The sequence below is a fragment of the Papaver somniferum genome, chromosome 6, assembly GCF_003573695.1.
Source record: "Papaver somniferum cultivar HN1 chromosome 6, ASM357369v1, whole genome shotgun sequence".
Classification (NCBI taxonomy): domain Eukaryota; kingdom Viridiplantae; phylum Streptophyta; class Magnoliopsida; order Ranunculales; family Papaveraceae; genus Papaver; species Papaver somniferum.
In genome coordinates this window covers 92354115-92376592 of record NC_039363.1, presented here as the reverse complement: position 1 = coordinate 92376592, position 22478 = coordinate 92354115, and the positions used below count along the sequence as shown (strand labels likewise).

The 22478-nt window shown below is 34.8% G+C and overlaps 1 protein-coding gene across 2 annotated transcripts; it reads left to right on the top strand.

Annotated features, from left to right (window-relative positions):
* Positions 1–16026: 16026 nt before the first annotated feature.
* On the top strand, positions 16027–20707 carry LOC113288420 (putative UDP-glucuronate:xylan alpha-glucuronosyltransferase 3). 2 transcript variants are annotated; one of them, XM_026537447.1, is made up of 5 exons: positions 16027–16187; positions 16566–16681; positions 17864–18064; positions 18499–19133; positions 19358–20707. In XM_026537447.1, exons 2-5 carry the CDS (start codon positions 16614–16616, stop codon positions 20392–20394), a joined length of 1941 nt encoding a protein of 646 aa, XP_026393232.1. In that variant the 5' UTR covers positions 16027–16187; positions 16566–16613; the 3' UTR covers positions 20395–20707. The 2 variants fall into 2 exon arrangements, with proteins under 2 accessions (XP_026393232.1, XP_026393233.1); XM_026537448.1 differs by having other exon boundaries at positions 16030–16187; positions 16571–16681.
* The last annotated feature ends 1771 nt before the right edge of the window (positions 20708–22478 follow it).

The window sequence follows — 22478 nt, the reverse complement described above, 5'->3', positions numbered from 1 at the left end:
TAGGGAGCGCAACTGTACCTTGGATTAGTGTGAGATTGATTGAGGTTCAACTACAGTCTAGTTCGAAGTTAGATTGGAGTAGGCTAGTGTCTATAGTGGCTTAATACAGTGTGTGTTCAATCTGGACTAGGTCCCGGGGTTTTTCTGCATTTGCGGTTTCCTCGTTAACAAAATTCTGGTGTCTGTGTTATTTCTATTTCCGCATTATATTGTTTATCTTTATAATTGAAATAATACATATTGTGCGTTAGGGAAATCAATTAGAATATCCGACCTCTTGGTTGTTGATTTAAATTGATTGACACTTGGATATTGGTCTTTGGTACCATCTAAGTTATCTCTCTAAGTATTTGATAACAACTCGCAGATTTCTATTTGCTAGAGTATTGATCAAAGTGAGAGATCGAGATAATCTAACTCGTTGATATACTTTTAATAGATTGAGTCTTGTTGATTCTCTTAAAAGTATATTTGAGTTTGTCCATACAGATTTCTAAGCGAAATATTGGGTGGTGTTGTTAGACCCCCGCTTTTTCACATGCATAATAGAAATTTCGAGTCAAGTTTATCTTTTTAATCGTTCTCGAAATATGATGACTAAGCTTAAGAACATTTGTTTATGCTTGATGAATTTGGTTAAGAATAATTCATTGTTTATGACCTAAATTATGATTCAAGATTTAATCATTTGAAAATAGCATATATCAATGATATGTGTCATTGACGTTATTCGGGAATGTTTCGAATTGATTATTAGAGAGATATAGAACTACTATAAATCTGGATACAAGACAGATCATACCAGTTCACATACTGGGACAACTATTATAAGTCCGCAGTCGCAGTACATGTACCGGGATAGCTATAGTTCGACAGCAACTTTTGGGCACGCATACCCGATATCCATACCATAAAAAGTTTGTTGACTCGTGAACCAGGAAGGTACCTGTACCTAGTATGAAAATCGGAAAAGATTAGTCGGTTTCTATACTAGAAAGGTACGCATACCCTGTATGCAAACATGAAAAGATTTGTGGATTCCTGAAATCGTTTTTGTCTTAAGAGTATACAAACCCGATACACATACCATGACAAAAATAGTCACAAACAGTAATACTATACACGTACCATCTGTCAAATATTTACAGATGCATCAGAAATATTTCTATGAGATAACCGGCATTTGAACAAATCTCTAAAACACTATCTAGACATGTTTGATCATATGTGTGACTCAATTAAAGTCTTAAAGTGTTATATGTAAATGTTTAAACTTATCGTTCGACTGGTTAGTTTCGGCTAACCTTTCATGAACAAATCATTGTACACGGTTCGGTTACGGTTCATCCTAACCATATTGTATATTCTGTTATGTTAATCTCAATTCAAGTTTTTCATCTAACGGTGATTATTGATTGCTTGATCCCAAAGCTACCTTAGATTTAATCCAAAGCAACCTTGACCTTTAAAGTCTATATAAGGAGAACCTCAAACAACTGGGATCTTCGAATCCCTGACACTATTCTTGTGTCCTAGTTGTAAACTAGAGTCGTCCTCTACTTTAAACCTTTTTAGGTTTAGCGGCCAAAAAGACTTCACCTAGGGATTCATGAAGCCAGGTCCAACTATTTTTACCTTGATAGTTCGTGTATCCTGATCTTGCTTTGATTGTTAAGCCTTTGGCTCCAACATGCAAGATAGATAGAAATCACAAAGTTTCTTCCTCTCAGACTTTGTGATTCCACAAGTATCTACTTGTGAGGTGAATAATAATCTAGGCTTCTCCTCGGGAGTCATAAGACCGAATTTTGAGGTTTGCTATACTTTGTCTATTGCAATCGATTTTCTATTTCACCTTGATCTTTGACCAGAACGTAAATCACATATAGGCTTATCTGTGGGAGAAATATTGGTTTAAAGTTTTCAATTGAGCTTAAGAAACTCTTAGGATGGAAAGGACGTCAACTAAAGGAATCAAATGCGCGGAGTCTTGCGAGATTCAAGAGCCGTAAGGAGTGCGACTGTAACTAAATCGCTGTGATGGTAGATTCGGTCTCAACTACATTCTAGTCCAAAGTTTTTATATTAGGCTAGTTTCTGTAGCGGCTTAATACATTTTTATGTTCAAATATGGACAAGGTCCTGGGGTTTTTCTGCATTTGCGGTCTCCTCATTAACAAAATTTCTGGTACCTGTGTTATTTATTTTTCCCCATTATATTATTCATATTTATAATTGAAATATCACAGGTTGTACGTAAATCAATCCAAGTATATAAGTCCATCGTAATTGTTGGATACGACTTGGTTGATCTTAGATATTGATCTTTAGAATCGTCCAAGTACTCTAACGGAATAGTCAGGTTCACGGACTTTTCTCGATCTCCTATTATGTTTGGTTAAGTCTTTTATCAAGTAAACACACTTCGTTGTTGTATTGTCTCGATCTCGTATCCATAGACGATCACACAAGTGTGAACCGATTAGTTGCATTGTCTCGAACTCAGTCGATAGACAATCACTTTCGGAGAAAGGACTTATAGGTAAGAAAAGTTTTAGCTTGAGGTATATTTGGGTACCCTCGCCTTTTCAATTGGTATCAGAGCAGGCAAACACGAAAATATCTAACAATCTGTGTTTGGTATGATCCAACCTATAAGAATGAATCTAATAAGTGATTCAATTAACGTACCACCAAGATTTAATGGGACAAACTACCCATTATGGAAATCGACTATGAAAGCTTTTCTTCAATCGCGAGATTTTAATACATGGTTATTAATCGAAGACGGATACCAACGACCGATGGATTATTCAGAGTCAGAGTTTAAACGCTTAGCGTCTTATACTCTTGAAGAAAGAGCTTTTGCAAAACAGAATTCGGATGGTTTGATTACCATCATACATGTTGTTAGTCACGATCTTCTACATCATGTGCTGACCTCTAGAACTTATAAAGAGGCATGGGATATTCTTGAGAGCGTATTCGAGGGAGATGAATCTGAAAAAGAAGCTAGACTTCTTTCCCTTTCATATGAATGGGAACATCTCAAAATGAATGATAACGATACTTTCGAGGAGTTTAATTCTAAACTTTCTGAGATTTTCAATGCATTTTTATTTCTTGGAAAGGCTATACCTGAAAAGGAAATAATATGCAAAATTCCCAGATCATTACCATCCAGATACGAGTCTAAGAAACATGCCATAATAGAAGGTAATGATCTTTCTATACTTTCTCGGGGCTCTCTCATAAGAAAGTTAAAGATCTTTGATAGAGAAATTCTGCTGAAGAATTAAACTAAGAAACGTTTCCAAGAGGACAAGGTATATGTTGAAAACGAGCTAGAATCAACTATTTTGCTTCTAGCGCAACGAATGAAGGACATCTTATATATTGATAAACATGTTCCTGATACACTATCGATTTGCCATAAAAAGGGTAATGATGAAGTACAATGCTTCAAGTATCGTAGATTCGGACTTATGGAAAAACATTGTCCCAACAAAAGAACTCAAAAGTGCAACAAAGCATATGTATCCGCTGTTGATGATATTCCGGAGGAAGAATCCAATGAAGAAATATCTAAGTGTAATGCACTTCTAGCCAACTCTAACAATGATAAATTCTGTGAGTCTAATCAACTCCTAGAAAAACGTGAGTTGGAAATTAAGGAAAATAAAAGGTTAAGCCTAGTACTTGAAAAAATTTTGAAATTCCTTTCAGATAAAACCCGTATGGTAAAATCTGAACAAGAAAAATTGGGTGAAAAACCAAGAGAATCAGAAACTAGTTTTTCTGATAACATGATAAGTTCTTCATGTGAAGAAAATAATCTCACTACAATCCTTCTTAAAAATAAACTTATCAAAGCTCTTCATAAGGGGATAAAGAAGACTGGTAAATTTATGAGATTTCAAAAGGAGATTGCAAACTCTTGCAATTACAAGAAAAAGAAAGAACAGAAGGAAACACAGTCTATTGTGTTTATAGGTCATCCTAAGGATGTCTTTGTTAACTATGGTGAGATAATTCTAACCTCAACACACACTGATTGTGTTGAAATATGCATCCTTACTCGTTGCCAAAATTCTGATTGTGAGGAAGCTTAAATTTGGGCAAGTTGTTCATGTCTGTTTCTTTAGTGAAAAATAATGAATATCTTTTATTTTTGGGAAAAACCAAATTATTCCGTGATTTTCTCCCATCTTATATATCTTCTTCATGTCCGAAAGAAGACTATTTTATTTCAATGCAGAAATCGGTAAAAGAAGGGTTATCTCCTGATGATTTAGCACTTTGTGCATCAATTATGACTGAAACTCATGACGTCTCTCGTCATGATAACTCTCAAGATTATTTAAGGAAACAAATTATTATTGTTAAAGGTTGCATTAGATATCATGAGATGATGATAAAGGATTCAAAAGAAGTATTAGCTAATCTCCGTTCTCAACTGTTTGAGATGAACAAATTATCCACTGAAAAGGGAAGTGCTCAGAATAATTTGAATCCAGTTTTTGAAAGCAATCTTCACAAGAACTGAGAAGAGAAAATAGACATAAATTTTTGATTTCTTTCAATGATTGTATTAAGTCTATTATGAATAAAATTATTTGATTTATAATTTTTCTTGTGATGGTTTTTGATTTACATAGCCTGTGCTTGAATGCTTTATTATTGCTACGGATGTTTATGGGATGTTTGATTTTAGTTTTATTACCTTGATATTCGATCTCATAATGTTGTGAACCCTTATGGTTTGGGTGACTTTTTGATTTAGCAGGATTAAGTTCTAGCCCATATTGGTAGGCTTTATTAAAGGATCATAAGGGGTTCTGGTAGAAACAATATGTGAAAAAGTCACAGTTGAATCGGTTTTGGTTTAGCATAAAAGCATAAGTGTTTCGACGATTTTCAACTATTGCTTGCAATTGTTAAAAACCGGTTTTCAACCTTTCTCTGGTAAAAGTTGGTTGTTGTTATTCTTTTTTTTTTTTGCATAAGGATGACAACATAATGATATTTCGATATCAATTCTCCCTGGAGGAAGATGCAAATATATTGGAGAAGTAGATGCAAAATTTGAGGTAACAATATTGTTAGTTAATTGTTTTTCTGTTTAAGAAAAGCCTGATTTTTATTTCATATATTTATTTCTTTTGCTTAACAAAATTTCGGTACAATTGATGTTTTATTCAATTATGTGTGTATGGATGTGTGTGTGCTTCAATTAGTTCCGGTTAAGAAAAACCATTGTTATCTTGCTTTATTGTGTGGCATCAATTGTTTAGGCTTACAAAATTTCGGTGCAATTGCGGTGCTATAATGTCTATGTTGTTTCAATTGCTTCCGGTTGAGGTGAATAATTATGCAAGTTGATTTATTTGGTTTGTATGAATTTTTTATGGCTTAACGAAAGAAAAAGTTTACGGGATGGATTGTTTAGTCCAATTCGATTCCGGATAAGAGAAACTAAGTTTATCTTAGTTAGACTTATCAAAGTGTAGGTTTCGGTTATTCAAGTCTAATTGAATTCCTTAACAAGAAATACTAGTTAACTAACCTAGTACTTGTCTTGTTTAAAATTTAAAAGTCTATGTTATATGGATAATTAGAACCTGATGAGAAAAATAGAGTTATGTTTATTTTGGTCTTATCGAATAGAGAAGTTGTACTTGTACAATCGGTTTAGCAAAGGGACTAAGGTGCTTAGTTGATTTTTGGTTTGCTAAACTAAATTGGGAAAATTTCTTCGGAAAATTATTTCCTTGATAACATATCAAAACAAATTACTTTGTAGTTTCAGTTTTGATATTAGTTATCAGAAATGGTGTGTGGAACCCTCGTGCTTAACTCTATAGGTTGCAAGTCTATTTTGAGATTTGTAAGATTCTTTTCGGTTTGTCCTTTATTTTTCGTTTCTTTGTCATTTTGTGACACAAATGGGGAGAAATATATGGAGTAAACAGTAATACTAGCATTGATTTTATATTGATTGGTATCACTAAGGGAAAGGACAACTGTGCTTAAACGTTTATCTAACGAAAGAGTGACAGCATAGACTAAGGGGGGGTGGCATATCATATTAATTGGTATAAAAAAGACGTGCAGATTGATAAAATCTACCTATCTCACCTTTAGGGGGAGTATTAGCTTTGTTATTTTAATGTCAACAATGGCATTTAAGGATTGAATGTATACAGGTTATTGTGTTGTTGAATTCGGGAATCAAGCGTATGTGTAATGAATTCTTGTAATTTGTTTATCCATATGATTGTAAGAGTTTTGTCACTAAAATTTACAAGGGGGAAATTGTTAGAGCATAGATCGGTTGAATCCACCAAGCGTTGGTATGTCAAGTTTGGTTGTCATATTTTAGTGAATCAAAACTCATTTTAAGAGTCGCTTGATTATGTACTAGAGTCAACTTCTTATAGGTTATCTTGAAAGTATTAGGATATGAGACATTACAGGTATTGCGAAGACTTGAAGAAGTGAAGAAGTAAGAAGCTACAACGACAACATCATCCTTCCACTTGAGGTTAGAGATATTTGACTTGAACTGTTTCATTCCCAAACGTATCTTTCAAGTCGTGCATATTGAAAACAAAATTGCGAAGCATGAACACTTTAGATAGACATAGTATTAAGGAATACAATATGGAGTTTATTTCTTAACCATTAAACTTTGTAGATAAGACATCGACATAATCGTTTAAATACTATTGTGATTATGTAGGGTATGAGGTGAGGATTTCATCCTAGGAAACAATGTTTTACATGTGTTTTAAGGAAGTAAGTTCATAAACTTGTTTATGAATCGAAAAGGAAATCGCCAGGCGTTATTGGTATTGTTATTCATTTCACATCTTGTTAACAACCAATATGTGTGATTTAGTATATCTGTTCATGACTTGTTGTGTTCTTGGTAAAAATATTCACAAAGGCCCGACTTATGTATTGGTATGACTTTTATTAGTGAAACCGATCTTAAGTAATCACCTGAGATGGTATAATCGAGTTTGTGATTTATGTATGACCGAATTTGGGTAAAGGGGAACCGATCCTAGTAAGAGGTGCAACACATCACAAAGGGGAATCGATTCTTGTATGAGGTGCAGTAAGTTTTTAGCAGAAAGGGGAACCGATCCTATGGACATGTGCAACACGTTTTTAGGCAAAGGGAAACCGGTCCTATGGACAATGTGCAACACATATAAGTTAGATACTATGTATATGTGGGGAACCGATCCTAGTTCCTAGTCAACCGAATTTTGGAAAGCTAGTGTGACTATGCACAGTACTCACATGGAGGTAGAACCGAAACTTGTTTTGGTAGAACCGTTAAACCCATGATTTGTGATTGAGTGTTCTTGATCAATCACATAGTTCTTCAAAGTCAGATGAACCAATCCTAAACTTGTTTGGAAGTGTGGAAAATCGGTTTCAAGGTTGTAAGTATGAAAGAGGACTTACAAAGTAAGGATGTCGACGTACTTTGAACACGTATAGTAATGTTTATCTTTTATTGTTCAAAGTTATTCTTAAATAGCTAAATAAAGAAAATCCCAGGATCGAAATATAAATAAGTTAAAAATCTTTTATTTAAGGTTGTTAATTTTATTTTAGGAAAACGATAATTAGTAATGTGCATTTACTAGTTAAAGATTTTCCAAAGAGATTTTCGGTCATTATGTTGGACAGAGCATTTCCTGGAATTATGGAAACCGAATTTGTTCTTTAATGAATATCTTGAGAATACTTTCAGTTTTGGAAATTCCTTGGTGTCCAAACTTCCTTGTCTATAAATACTTGAAGTTTGCATTTCGAGCAAACTAATCCTTCGTGACAGCAAACTTCCTCGGTTGTGTTGTTACTGGTGAAGCCGCCTATTCGGAGAGGAGAATAACCTAATTAGGCGAAATCTCTTACGAACGCTCAGTTTAAAGTCTTCTTTGGGATTGAGAAGCTCTATTAGTACCGTTGGTGGGAAACTAGATAATTGCGGTTTATCTTGTGTTTTCGATTGATTTGATTGACCAACGGTGGTTGAACTTTGATTGCACCTAGTTTGTTTATGCTTGAGAATATTCTCTTCTGATATAAGATTCATTCAAACTATATCGAATTTTCGAAAGAGATCTTTAGACTGTTTTTAGTTCTAAAGACGATCTTGTGATAATCCATTGTTAACAGACTCCGTTCTGTGCGTGATTGATCACAAGAGATTCAAGTTGTTGTGTGCAGGTGTTTATTGAAGATCTAAGAAGATTTGAGGACAAAGAAGATATTGAATTTTTTTTGATTTAAAGTTCATAATCTTTGGTGTGCACAATACTTGTTTTGGTATAAGAGGATCCAACTATAATCGGTTTATCCTTGTGGTAGATTGGATTGATTAGTCGTGTATATCGGCATTAATACAATTCTTTGTGATTAAAAATATTGATTGAAAAATATTAACAATTACTTCGGTAGTTGAGAATAAGATAGATCTAAGAACCTGACGAAGGAGTTTATTTGAGATAAACAAAAGACTTTGTCGGACTCACATCACTTGGTTGAAGAGAGTTGATACCAAACAGATTTTTTGTTCCTTTACTGTTTGGAATACGAACCAAAAGAATTATTCCAAGTATGTGACTTATTCATAAGTTGGAGGCGCGGGAATACAGACAGAACTAGGTGAACTATAGGTTTAGCTGCTTGGTCTCAACTATACGAAGTTAGGTTTAATTTTGTGTAGCGGCTTAATCCTAAGAGTATTCAATTCTGGACAAGGTCCCGGGGTTTTCTGCATTTGTGGTTCCCTCGTTAACAAAATCTTGCGGTGTCATTTACTTTTATTTTCCGCATTATAATTATTTTATTATAATTAAAGTAAATTAAACGTTAATTCCTATTTACTTGATAAACAATCCCATTGTGTTTGGTTAAGTCTGAACCTTTTATCAAGTAAACATACTTCGTTTTTGTATTGTCTCGATCTCGTATCCATAGACGATCACACGAAGTGTGAACCGATTAGTTGCATTGTCTCGACTCAGTCCATAGAAAATCACTTTCGAAGAAAAGACTTATAGGTAGGAAAAGTTTTAGCTTGAGGTACATTTGGGTACCCTCGCCTTTTCACCATTAAGAAAGTTAAACTGTCCAGACGTAGCTCTTTTAGGAACCACCTTCCACATGTAAAAATTCTTAGAGCACTGCTCGGTCGAAATCGCAAGCGTTGCTATCTCAAGCTTGTTTGTCAAGTTTAGTTTCCAAAACTGTAAGTCTTGATTTATAGTCTATTTATAGCTAAGTCTCGGATTAGGATAGATAGTGCAGTTGAGCATTAGACTTCACGATGTTCATCGATTGAAGACAAAGAACTACTAAGGGGAGCTTGTGGAACTTCATCAACAAAAGGTATGTGAAGATTTGAACTCATCTATCACTCAAAAGTCTATCTACTCTATCTCCTATTTGAGACAAAAGTTGTATAGCTATATAGACTTCAATTATACACATTTGATATTTCGAGTTGAGTTTAACTCGCTTACATATTTATCGAAATATGTGTTGGTAAGCTTTCGCTTTAACCAATTTCATCTTATATTCTTGACGAAAGTCAAAAAATGATCATGTGAAAATCTCCTTGTAACATCTTACATGATTTGTGTGAGACAGTCATTTGATGTAGACTCGGAATGTTTCGTATTGATCATTCAATCACTTGAAAATTGCTTTGAAGCTAATAGTTTGTGTGAGACAGCTATTGTCGTCTTATAAAAATGTTTCAATGATTGAAATGGGAGTTTAGAACAATTAACCATGATTGGATATAACACAGTATGTGTACTTGTATGCTAACTGTTAAAAGTTATTCCAAGTCCGGGAACCATAATATGCATACCCGTATGCGTACTGGTTGGTTAATGAAAGCCCGGGAACTTAGTATGCATACCGGTATGCGTACTGGCGTGCGTTTCAATTTCCAAAAATTCAACTGAGTTTGGAAGGTATGCGTACCCATTCGCGTAATGGCGAACCCAAACTTAGTCCCGTCACCTAGGTATGCGTATCCGTTTGCATACTTGAGTAGGTTATGTTCTAAAATCGGTTTGTTCACGAACTAATACATTTATATAATAAGGAATGCAATCTTTTGCAAACCGTGGCTATAATGTTCATGAATTGATTGAGTGGATCAAAATCGATTTTGCTTCAATTGTGTCTTGTATACTTCTATGAGAATATAAATAATTGAACAACTCTAGAACTAGTTTCATTTGAGTCATTTGAACTAGTTATGGTTAAGATGAATACGGTTGATATGAAAGTGTTCATATGGATAACTTTGGTTAACTATTGTTGAGCCAACAAAGGTGTACATGTTTAGGTACGGTTACTCATATCTAAATAAAGTCACTTTTCAATCGTGTGTTACAAGCTAAGTTCGATATAACGGTTGAAAGATATTAGCTTGAGTCTAATCAGGTTTTCATCTAACGGTGAATATTAGCTTTGTTACCAAGGTAACATTGATTGAAAATCCTGATTTGAAGACTATATAAAGAAAAACTATAGCAACTGGGAAATCTAATCCCCACAACTCATGTTTGATACTAGTTGCGACTAGAGTCGATTCTCCTTTAACCTTTGGTCTTTTCCAAAACCCTGTAGGTTAATGACTTGAAGACTTCATTGGGATTGTGAAGCCAGACCCAAATATTTTCTCCGTAGTTGCGTGTTCTGATCTTGATGTTTTCTATCGTGATTGAGTACTATCTTCTCTAAGATTCGCTCGAGATTTAATCTTCGATAGGCAAGATAAAAAGTAGTCACAAACATCTTCGTCTCATCATTTTTGATTCCACAATATCTTGTTTCGCTACCACACGATTAAGATTATTGTGTGGTGATTGATATTACTAGGCTGTTCTTCGGGAATATAAGTCCGGTTTATCAATTAGTTCATGTTCACCTTGATATATCAAAATACGGAACAAAACTCATAGGTATATATGTGGGAGACAGATTTACCTATTCAATAGACTTTTCTGTGTGAGACATATTAGTTTATCAATTCTTCGACTTCGGGTCGTAAAAACTCTTAGTTGTGGGTGAGATCAGCTAAGGGAATCAAGTGCGCAGAATCCGACGTGGTTCTAGAGGCGTAAGGAACGCGACTGTACCTTGATCAGTGTGAGATTGTTTAGGGATCAACTACATTCCAGTCAGAAGTTAACTTGGAGCAAGCTAGTGTCTGTAGATTAATACAGTGTGGTGTTCTAATCTGGACTAGGTCCCGGGGTTTTTCTGCATTTGCGGTTTCCTCGTTAACAAAATTTTCGGTGTCTGTGTTATTTCTTTTTCGCATTATATTTGTTTAAATAATTGAAACATTACAGGTTGTGCGTAAGTTCAATCAATTATGAATCCAACCTTTGGTTGTTGATTATATTAATTGACACTTGGATATTGGTTTTTGATACCGTCGAAGTTATTTCTTATATTCAACCGGGCTCGCAAATTCATATTTGTTTGATTGCAGATTGAATTAAGAAATTGAGATATAACTCTTGGATGTACTTTTCTTAAGATTGAGTTTGACTGTCTAGTTGATTCTCTTGAAAGTATATTGGAGTTAGTCCATACAGATTTCTAAACGAAATATTGGGTGTGGTTGTTAGACCCTCGCTTTTTTAAAAATCGTTATGCACACTCGAGTATATATAAAATGGAGAAGCAGATGCATTAAGATTACTAGTAGACGATCAGATGCATTAAGAGCAGAAAAATTAACACTATCTAAATGTTTTTGGTAATCAGTTAATGTTACCTCTGACACTGCTTGCTCATCATGTGAATTGTCCAAGCTATCTTCTTCAAAATGCATCTCATGATGCTCCAATTGTTGTAATAAATTTTGCTCTTGTTGCTGCTCATCATGATTTTGAATTGTTGTTATCATTACATTTGTTGCTGCTTGTTGCTCTTCCACTTGTTGTTGAGAATTGCATATTTTTTGCAGTTTTGAAGCTTGTGACCAATGAGGTCACAAAATCCACAAAAAATTGTTTGGTAAATTTTGGAACTGGAAAATGACTTCATTGGTAAAATCCATCTCATTTTCTGCCATTACACTGAATCTCAACCTTTTCTTTGTACTTTATGTTATCTCTTACAGTTATACAGAAGCTCCCATTTTATTTTCTGACAGGAGATTGTATTTCTTATACATGCCACATATCTTTTGAGGTTTTCATTGCAAACTTGAGTTGGTGTCAGGTTACGAACTGTGACAAGAAACATATCTTCTGAAGGATTCTAAGATACTAGGTTATCAGATTTCTCCGTTTCTTGATAAAGAATAAATCACCAAAAGCTACTCTTATAGCTACTGTTAAAACTCTGTGCACCTCTTTTCCTCTCTCAGAACTCACCATGAACACCCATTCACTATATTTTCTCACAGACAGACCACCTCGAATCTCCCATTGAAAAAGCAGAGCATTCATTACATCTCAGCTGTTTATATCAACTGGTTCAGCTTGACCAAATATTTTCACTATTCTGATACTTAAAAGGGGATTACTTCAGTGAGATTAAAATTTTTATTACTCGGATTCAAGGGCATTTGTAGTTGATTAGTTAATTGGGAAACATACCATACAAAACAACATACATGGTGATACATACACTTAGCTGGGTAGCCACAAAAAAGGTATTGAATAATCAAGGATGAAATTGAAAGAAATCAGACGCAGCCGTGTGAAAATAGATCTTATTGTTGAAAAATCAGACCACCAGTACCACTATGTTCTTTTGCTTCTTCAAATATACAATTGGCATCGATCCCATCCTTAGTTTTGTAATGTTTGATGTGCTTGCTTATTATAAAGCCTATGAACGATTGATTAGCTCCTTACGGTGGAGGGGAAAACAAAATACAAAAAGAAAAAAAAACTCGAACAGAAACCCATGGCTGCTAATGGGGTGTACAAGTTTACCGGGGAGGGTACCGATTTTCAAATAAGACAAAGCCATTTCTAGTTTGTCTTGTATAAAAATCGATACCCTCACCAATAAATTGACACGCCCCGTTAACAATACATGGAAAAGCCTAGAACCCTGCAATAAACTTCAATATTAAATTGATCATATAACGGATATGACATATAAGACACCATACCTAATCTAGGTATATGTCTCTTGAATAATCACCTAAATAAGGTTACCGATAGGTGAACATTCAGGGAGCTTGTTTGAGTTGTGGACATGAAATTTGCATAATTGTAACCTTTTCAGTGAGTTTTTGGACTGTTATTGGTAGGTGAAGAGGAGACATGAAGAAACTTTTGAAAGGACCCCAAACCTACGACAAATTATGCACCTTCTGTTAATAGTTAAGCGGGATACATCTAGATTTTGACAGAGAGGATACTCAAAGGAAAGTTTGGTAAGGCACGGGATCCCCTTGGAATTATGATAACTACAGTAGTTTCATTTTTGTTAAAGGTGGCAATTGATAATGTTACTCTAGTCTAGTGACTCCAAATTTGATGCCACATCATAATATTCAATAAATTGTTTTTCAGGTATGGATTCGCATGTCATGTCTATAGCTTCTATCAAATCAAAAGGTTAAAAATCTATTTTAATCTAAAATGTCTCAATTAACTTCTCTCCATGGATCAGAGGCTAGAACATCATGATCATCTTTATATAAGAAACAGGAAGGATTCATTTACACTTTAATTCTCACATTATTTCACACATTGGGATCCTATTTTGTGAATGAATAAAAACCAAACGGGAATGAATTTAAAGTTAATATTAATTTAAATGGTTAAAAATCAGTTGATTTTCAACTGTTCATTTTCGAAGTAGTAGATGGTGATGTTATACATTTCGGAATGTGTTCATTTTTGATGAAAACATAGAATTTTGTAAGAGGAACATATCCCTAAAATATTGGCTTCAAATTCGTAATGATTTGGTTGTTATTCTCAAAAATAACGTCCGAAATGTGTAAGAATAAAAATACGAGGGGATCGCTGCAAGAATCATTAAATTCCAAGGAAATCACCCGAACTAAATAAAACCTCCCGAAAATGGAAATAAATTTTTTTCCTAATTATTCCCAACATAGATCTAGTAGGGAATTAAATAGGGAATGGTTCATCCCAAGTTCCCAACCACCTTCTAGTTGTGAAACTGCTAGGGAGACCGTGATTTATACCCTTCTACCACACACTATTCCACCGGGAAAAAGTAGGGATCCGCTTTAAAAGTGAGCTAATAGAAACTTAACACATAGAGGGGTCAATTTTGGTGTCAATTTTTTGGGTTTTTTATAGCATTTTCGTGTTGTATGCCTCGGTGACACTCTCTTTATAGCAGTATTTTGTTTTAGTATAGGAAATTTTGTACGTGATAGGCCGTGATAAAATACTTGCTGTCACTCACTTATCTTAATTCATTTTTCTAATTATGGTCACTCATTCAAAAGAAGTGGCTGCAAACCGGTTGATAATGACAAACCATACCTAGAAATAAAATAATGAACCTTAACCTGCTCACTACTCCAATTATTTTTATACAAAATTGGTTAAAATGATCAAAATCAATAATTTTTGGGTGAAAATGACATCTAGATTTTGATATTGTTTAAATGGACAAAAATGTAAAAATAGCCAGGATGTAAATAGTTTCATCCTACTCATTTTCAAATATTTTCTCTTATTTTTAATTTACATCAGGATGCATCCAGTTTCATCCTCGCTATTTTTTAACTTTAAGTCAGGATGAATCCAGTTTCATCTTGATATATTTTTTTGGTGTCCATTTCACCCATATTAATTTTTACTCGTCCATTTAAACCATGTTTTAAAAATATTTGGACAAATATAACCCATTTTCGGTTATTCCTACGTATTCATATTGGTTGTAATCCAGATTATAATAAAGGAATCCTGCCTATATTAGGAATCCTACCACACTACTCCAAATGTGCAGAACATATTGTAAACAAATGAGAAGAAATTAACATGAGTCAGAGTCTGAATAGATTGTTTTTGCAGGTTCTCCCATGTCTGATCTATCTTTCATCAAAGACAAAGAATCTTAATTAAAAAACCTAGGAGGTAATTAAGAAAAAGGTAATAACTAAGAAGAGAACTTCCCTTATTGGGCGCCGTGTTTTACTCGTAGTTTCATGGGATGTGGAATGTATATTTTCACCCAAAACATCATAACATTCATTCTTACACTCAATCTTTTGGTTGATATCTACAAGAAAATAATTTTGACATTTATCATCATCCAATCCATAAATCTTTAGGAAATGCCGAGCTCTTCGGGAGTGAATCTAAACATTATGGAAAAGATATTCAATATTTTCCTTATATCATCTGATTATTGTCAAAGTGTTGTTGTTTAGCTGCTCGTACAATTTTTACATGGATAATACTGAGATATTTTGTTTTATAGGGATTTTGATATCCTTTCCAGACTGATACTCTTATTAACAATATTGCATTTTTATCCATGGTAAACCTTGCTATAATGGGACATTCAGTCGTCCTTGGATTAGTTCAAACTTTAATTAAACAAAACAACAACTTCAACAGTTGAACCTCCTCCTTTTGTTGCTTCAACTACCAATAAAAACATACTTGGTTTATCTTTTTCCATTATTGATTTGGTGGTCGTAGCTTTAAAGATTAAGATTACTACAACAAAGTAGAGAGAACAAAATTAGGTACAAGTAGAACATGGGTGAAAATAGTAAATGCCCTCTTGATACGTACACACAAAAAGATAAAGAAAAGGGAAAAAAATACTAGACAACGATAATACTAATATTATACTAGTAGACTAAACAGTGATTAGTTTAATGTCCTAATTTGCACTCCTTTCAATCATTCCTTGTATTTGACTCTTTCTATGACTCATACTGCTCCAAAAATTTACGGCTCCTCCCTTCACCATCACCATATTCTTTCTTAGTATATATTTACTGAAACAAACCCCCCATTTCCTCTCTCCCCCTGTGTCCTTCAAACGCACAACAAAATCCTTATATCAATCACCAGTTAATGTAAACTCTATCAAAGGGTTCTAGCTAGCTAGAGAGAAAAAAAGAGGGGGTCTATTCTATTCTAGTCTTTTGAGCTCTGTAAAACCCTTTTCCTGTAAGTTTCTTCTACTCCGCCCTCCTGGGATTTTTTTTTTTTTTTTTTTTGATTTACTTCTTGTTCAGGCATTTGGGTTTTTCATTTTAGTTTTTGAATGATTTTCCATTTCTGGATTGTCCTTATTTTCTTGATTAGAGTTCAGATTCTGCTTTCATTATCAAATTTTGGTCTCAGGATTCTGTCATTAATTCCATAGATATGAAGTAATTTGTTTTTTTCTCTCAAAAATCTTTTACATTAATTTGTTTATTTTCTTCCTTGGGGTGTTTGGTTTCACTATTCCTCTCACTCCCCATGTTGCTTTGTGGCGTTGTTGTTGTTACTGGTGTTATCTTAAAGTTGTTGTTTGATCTTCTTGTTAATTGTTGGTTGTAGATCAGACTCAGATGTTGCATTTTTTTTTTGTCTGGTAAGTAATTCGAGATGAGAGGATCAATGGGTAACCACTCACCAAATCCTATGGAGCACAGACTAAGGTTATCTGGATCATTGTAAGTTTCTGATTTCAATTGTAGATTTAATTTTAATTCATGGGTTGTTTTTAATTTGTTCTGATTTTGTTGGCATTGCTTGTATGCAAATCCTACTCAAGTTTGAGGTTAGTTGGGTTTTCCTGGAATAGTAGGTAGAAAAGGTGCAATTTATTAGTGGTTTAACTAGATCATTGAATCTGGATTCTGAACCAATTGTTGTGTAGAGAGCCCCCAAGAGAAAACTAACCAATGTCTATTAGTATGATATTATCTTCATTTCCTGTTCAAGGCATGTTTCCATGAATCATGGTACGCCGCCACCCATGAATTTTTCAGGAGGGTATCTATTATTGTATCATAAATGCAAAATATCATCTGATCCGATACTTCATTGGTTAGGATCTTGAGGAAAGGCTTTCTTTGCATTTGGATATGTTTGAAGACAAAGGGAGGATTTTGACTCATATTGGAATTTTTGTACCTCCTTTAAGTACTTAAGTGTATGTCGTTACCAGCTGGAAAACGAAATTTACTAGTGTTAGGTGGAGGCACTGAGGTACAGGATCTTCATTTGGTGTAGTGGCGAAACTTGGATGAGTATGACCTTGAGATTGGATTTCAAAATTAGTAAGTTTACTTCACTATTGGATACTTGGCCCAGCCACGTAGACAGCGAAACTAGCATTGGAGAGGGATGGATGCATAACCTACAATCTATATTAACATATGAATCCGTGATGTGTTCTCCGTAGTTATTCGATAGAGTATTGTAGCTTTTGACATGCCCCAACATCTACTGAAAGGAGGTAGTATATGTAGTATGTCTTATAAGCTTGCAGAATGCAAGTAGTTGTGAATTTGTGATGAAGAAGTCATTTTGGTGTCTTAGTAATCTGAAGACCCATTAACAAATTCTTTTATTGGTTCTCTAAATCCAATTGTGTATTGTATAATGAATTGGGTTAGGTTTTCCTATGTTCAGGTTTTTCCAGGTGACTTGGCCATGTTTATCATAGTTTATTTTGATTGTTCCATTATTGTATGAAAAAAGTCATCTAACCAACCATGTGCAGCTATGCGTAGAAAAACTTCTGCTGACCTCGCTCCTTTGCTTATTCTATTGCATATGCTTTACCAACCAAAGGGAAAAGTAAGAAAGAAGTATAAACTAATTTGTGTTTGACATACTTTCTGTTTCAGTGAGGATTCGAACAATAAGAGAAGGTTCCTAAGAAGTAAAAGTTCTAAAGAAGTTGAGAAGCCATATCAGACATATACACAAGAAAAAAGTTCAAAATGCAAAATTTCTACACTGAAGCTTGTCCTATTGATTATTGTATGCGGGACTTTCCTAACACTTCTCCACTCTCCGACGGTGTCCCACAATGAACAAGATTCGAGGCAAGTTTCTATTTATCATACCTACTTGCCATTTTTGGCCATATGTTTTGGTATCTCAGACACTCACACCATCCCATCCCCCAGGATTTTACCAATATGTCGTTTTAATGTACAAAGGCCAATGCTTGTTGAGTGTCACTTGACATGACAGCATGGAGCTGAGAAAGTCCCGGATAGACCTACTTGTTTGCAGGACTATCAAAAACATGTTTTGGTCATCTGATTGTGTTCCACATTAGGATGTTAAGATCATCCATTATGTTATACTGTCAACCTTAAGTGCATGTCTACTGCTTGCCATTCACATGTTTAAATCTGCCTTAGTGCACTGACCGGTTCCAATTTAAATCTTCAGAAAATGCTATGTACAGAATCAGTAGATGCAAAAGATCCTTTGTATAGTTATTCCCCTGATAAATGCTTTTCACTTGCAGACCAAGCTTTGTGGACAGATGGTTATGGGAGAGGCCATCTGCAGATGCACGCTACATATCAGATTTAGACATTAATTGGGTTGACATTTCAGAATCGCTCTCTAAACTTACAGAGGGACAAGACAAGATAGGTTTATTGAACTTTAATGAAAGTGAGATTGGTCGTTGGAGAGAAGAGGTGCCAAATTCTAAGCATGTTGTTCTTCACTTGGATTCTGCTGGAAAGGATGTAACTTGGGAGTCCTTGTATCCCGAATGGATTGACGAGGAAGAAGAATCTGAAGTTCCCGTTTGCCCATCTCTGCCAAGACCCAAGAACTACAAAAATTCTGATATTGATCTTATTGCCGTCAAGCTTCCATGCCGTAAGTCAGCGCACAACTGGTCAAGAGATGTCGCCCGTTTGCATTTGCAGCTTGCAGCTGCAAGGATTTCTGCCTCTGCTAAAAAAGATCGTCCTGTTCCTGTTCTCTTCGTGACCGATTGTTTTCCATTGCCCAACCTCTTTACCTGCAAGGAGCTTGTTACACGTCAAGGAAATGCATGGTTATACAATCCCAAGTTAGATACGTTGAACCAAAAGCTTCAGCTCCCAATTGGGTCTTGTGAGCTTTCACTGCCAGTAAAAGCAAAAGGTTAGACTCTTTTTCTCTAGTTATTTCCTTTCAATCTAAATATATAGGGGCCCTGAGGGGGTCTACAAGTGGTGGTTTTGGGTGTGGATGTCCTATGGATATCCTCAACAAAAGTTAAGTTCTTTTAAGCTCATGATATATTTGTCAACACATATTTAGAGCTCTGAAGTTATTTATTCAAAATTAACAAGTGCTAAATGATCTGATTTGACCCATAAAAACAGAGAGGGGTTACTCTGGAACTCCACATCGTGAAGCATACGCTACGATTCTCCATTCAGCTCACGTATATGTCTGTGGTGCCATTGCTGCCGCCCAGAGTATCCGCATGGTGGGTTCCACAAGGGATTTTGTCATACTTGTTGATGACACTATAAGCGAATACCACAGGAGTGGTCTTGCGGCTGCTGGTTGGAAAATTCGAACAATCGAGAGGATCAGGAATCCTAAAGCTGAAGAAAATGCCTACAATGAGTGGAACTACAGCAAGTTTCGATTATGGCAGTTAACAGATTATGATAAGATTATATTCATCGATGCAGATTTGCTCATCCTTAGGAACATTGATTTCCTATTTGGTATGCCAGAGATTACTGCAACGGGAAACAATGCAACACTTTTCAATTCTGGTGTAATGGTAATAGAGCCGTCAAATTGCACGTTCCAACTATTAATGGATCACATCAACGAGATCGAGTCCTACAATGGCGGAGACCAAGGTTATTTGAACGAAATCTTTACATGGTGGCACCGAATCCCGAAACACATGAACTTCTTGAAGCACTTCTGGGAAGGTGATGAGGAAGAGAAGAAAGTAATGAAAACTACATTATTTGGAGCTGACCCACCTGTCCTTTATGTTCTGCATTATCTTGGTCTAAAGCCTTGGCTATGTTTCCGAGACTATGACTGTAACTGGAACGTCGACATATTACAAGAGTTTGCCAGTGATGTTGCACATAAAACATGGTGGAAGGTTCACGATGCCATGCCAGAAAACTTGCAGAAGTTCTGTTTGCTTAGATCGAAGCAAAAGGCAGGGCTAGAGTGGGATCGCCGCCAAGCTGAGAAAGGAAATTTCACTGATAGACATTGGAACATAACGATAACAGATGAAAGATTAAAGACCTGTTTTGAAGATTTCTGCTTTTGGGAAAGTATGCTATGGCACTGGGGAGAGACAAACTGGACAGATGATAAATCACCCACTACTGTTCCCACTGCGCCTGCGATTACTCAAACAGCTCTCCCTAGTTTGTAAGTACTAGTTTTTCTTACTTATCCTAAATACCAATTTTCTTTCTGATTCTTTGTGTTGGAAAGTTCAAACATGTCATCAGTTCAGCTTCATTACTTCACTGTATACACGATATATCAAAATGGGTTCCAATTCTTTTCATCTGTTTTACAAACCTAAACTGTACCCATTTCAGTTACTTCAGCTCCGCACAAAGATTTCTGTAATTTTGGATGTTATAGATGTCATAAACTTTGATCTCTTAGAGGCGAGTCATATACAAACTTTGTAGCGCAACTTATAATTCTCTTATAAGAGCCTGAGGCATATTTTTGCATTTCTTATTTGCATTTTCTTCATCCATTTAGTAAACTGATGATTACGAGCTGAAGCTCAGAAAACAACATACCGTTCAGTTCTGCTACTGACACAAGGTAAGATTACCATAAAAAAAGATGGCTCATTTTGTTTTGCTCGTATATGAGGAGAAATTTTTGATGGGGGTAAATTTTGAAGGGGGCACGGGGACCAATAAGAAATAGACATTTGTCTATCATTTTTACTGTTTTTAATAAATTTAGAGCAACGGCAGCGTTGTTGCCAAAAGTCATATATGGCAACAAAACGAAGCGTACTGTTGATTGTCAAAAGTTAAATTTGTTGTCAAAATGTCATATTGCCAAATTCAGTTTCTATATTTGAGAACTCAATTTGGCAATTCCTAAATATAGCATCACGTTGTTATAAAAACCGTCTCACCTCAAACGCATTTTTAATTAACTCCGATGTGGACGGTTTACAAAAGTACGTTTAAGTAAATGGTTGTAAAAACTACGTCTCCCACTGGATTCATTTTATAAATGCGTGGAAATGCAATTAGTTTAAATTTACAAATATAATTTTTAAAAACATTTAATAAAACGTATTTATAAAAACCGTCTAACCTCACACGGTATCAGTAATTACGTTTCAGTTAGAAGTAGTTATAAAATGAGTTTCAGTTAGAAGTAGTTCAAGATTACTTTTACACACAAATGTAGTTTTAAACTACATTGTTGGATAAAAATGGATCTCCCATTACGTCACACAACAAAATTTCCAAATAAAAAGCTATATTTTGGATAACAATTTGGGAATTCAGAACTTCAACACTAAAATTGCTCTAAGATAGGATTTTATACCCCAAATTACCATTCATTAAAATCAATACAAATCTCGTTAGTTATCTAAATGTAGTAACTAACCTAAATTAACATAATTAGTTGTCACGTCAACACAAACCTAAACTTTTAAGACCTAAACTTGGTAAGTTCTTGATCAGAAATTCTAGGGAAAATTAAAATCTGATGAGTAATTTGATAACTTACCTTACTTGATCTTCTAGTAAGTGAAATTCTTTGATTTTGCTACTTTACCGTACTGATTTCGGACATGACCATGCAATCTTTGGAGTTCCAATTGGTTTTCGACTTAATTCAAAAGTCAACATAAGCAGCCATAAGCAGCTACACAATTGCTATCTTGGTAGAGATTACCTCTCTATCTAGACTCTAGTATTTGGAATGAATTAAATCTCTGTTGGTTGGTCTTCAAATTAGCTAATTAGCATTTTCCCACGTAAAAATACCTGGCTAAATTGGGTATATCCCGATTTAAATGGACCTAATGCCCTTACTAAGGGAAGGCCAAATACAAATACGAGTGAGTTTACTTTAATACCCTTAAAGTAATTAATCCTATTACTTAATCAGATAACCCTACAATTAAAAACATAAAAAACTATTAATCTTCTCTTCTTCTTTTTCATATACAACTTCCATCAAACTCAGAAAAAAAAAATTCTCTAAAAATCGTCCAATTTGATTTTCCTGAAAAATGGTTGATTCCAAACGATCAAGTTACAATACAGATTCAACATGATAATGTGGAACAAGGTAAAAGAAAGCAATACTAGATTGCTATAAGCAAGAAGAGAAGAGAATTAAAGCAAGAAGAGAAAGATAAGTTTTGTGTTTAATAATTTGATTGAGTAATAGATAGATCTTACAAGACTTAATCTAGCCTTTATATAGGCTTGAAGAATAACTAAACTAGGAAACAGAAAACTA

Bases quoted from the DNA above. Each gene is read 5' to 3' on its own strand.
- LOC113288420 (XM_026537447.1), top strand. From the start codon at position 16,614: ATGAGAGGATCAATGGGTAACCACTCACCAAATCCTATGGAGCACAGA. The intron at 18,065-18,498 runs GCAAGTTTCTAT...TTTCACTTGCAG, and splicing joins CACAATGAACAAGATTCGAG to ACCAAGCTTTGTGGACAGAT. The intron at 19,134-19,357 runs GTTAGACTCTTT...CCATAAAAACAG, and splicing joins ACTGCCAGTAAAAGCAAAAG to AGAGGGGTTACTCTGGAACT.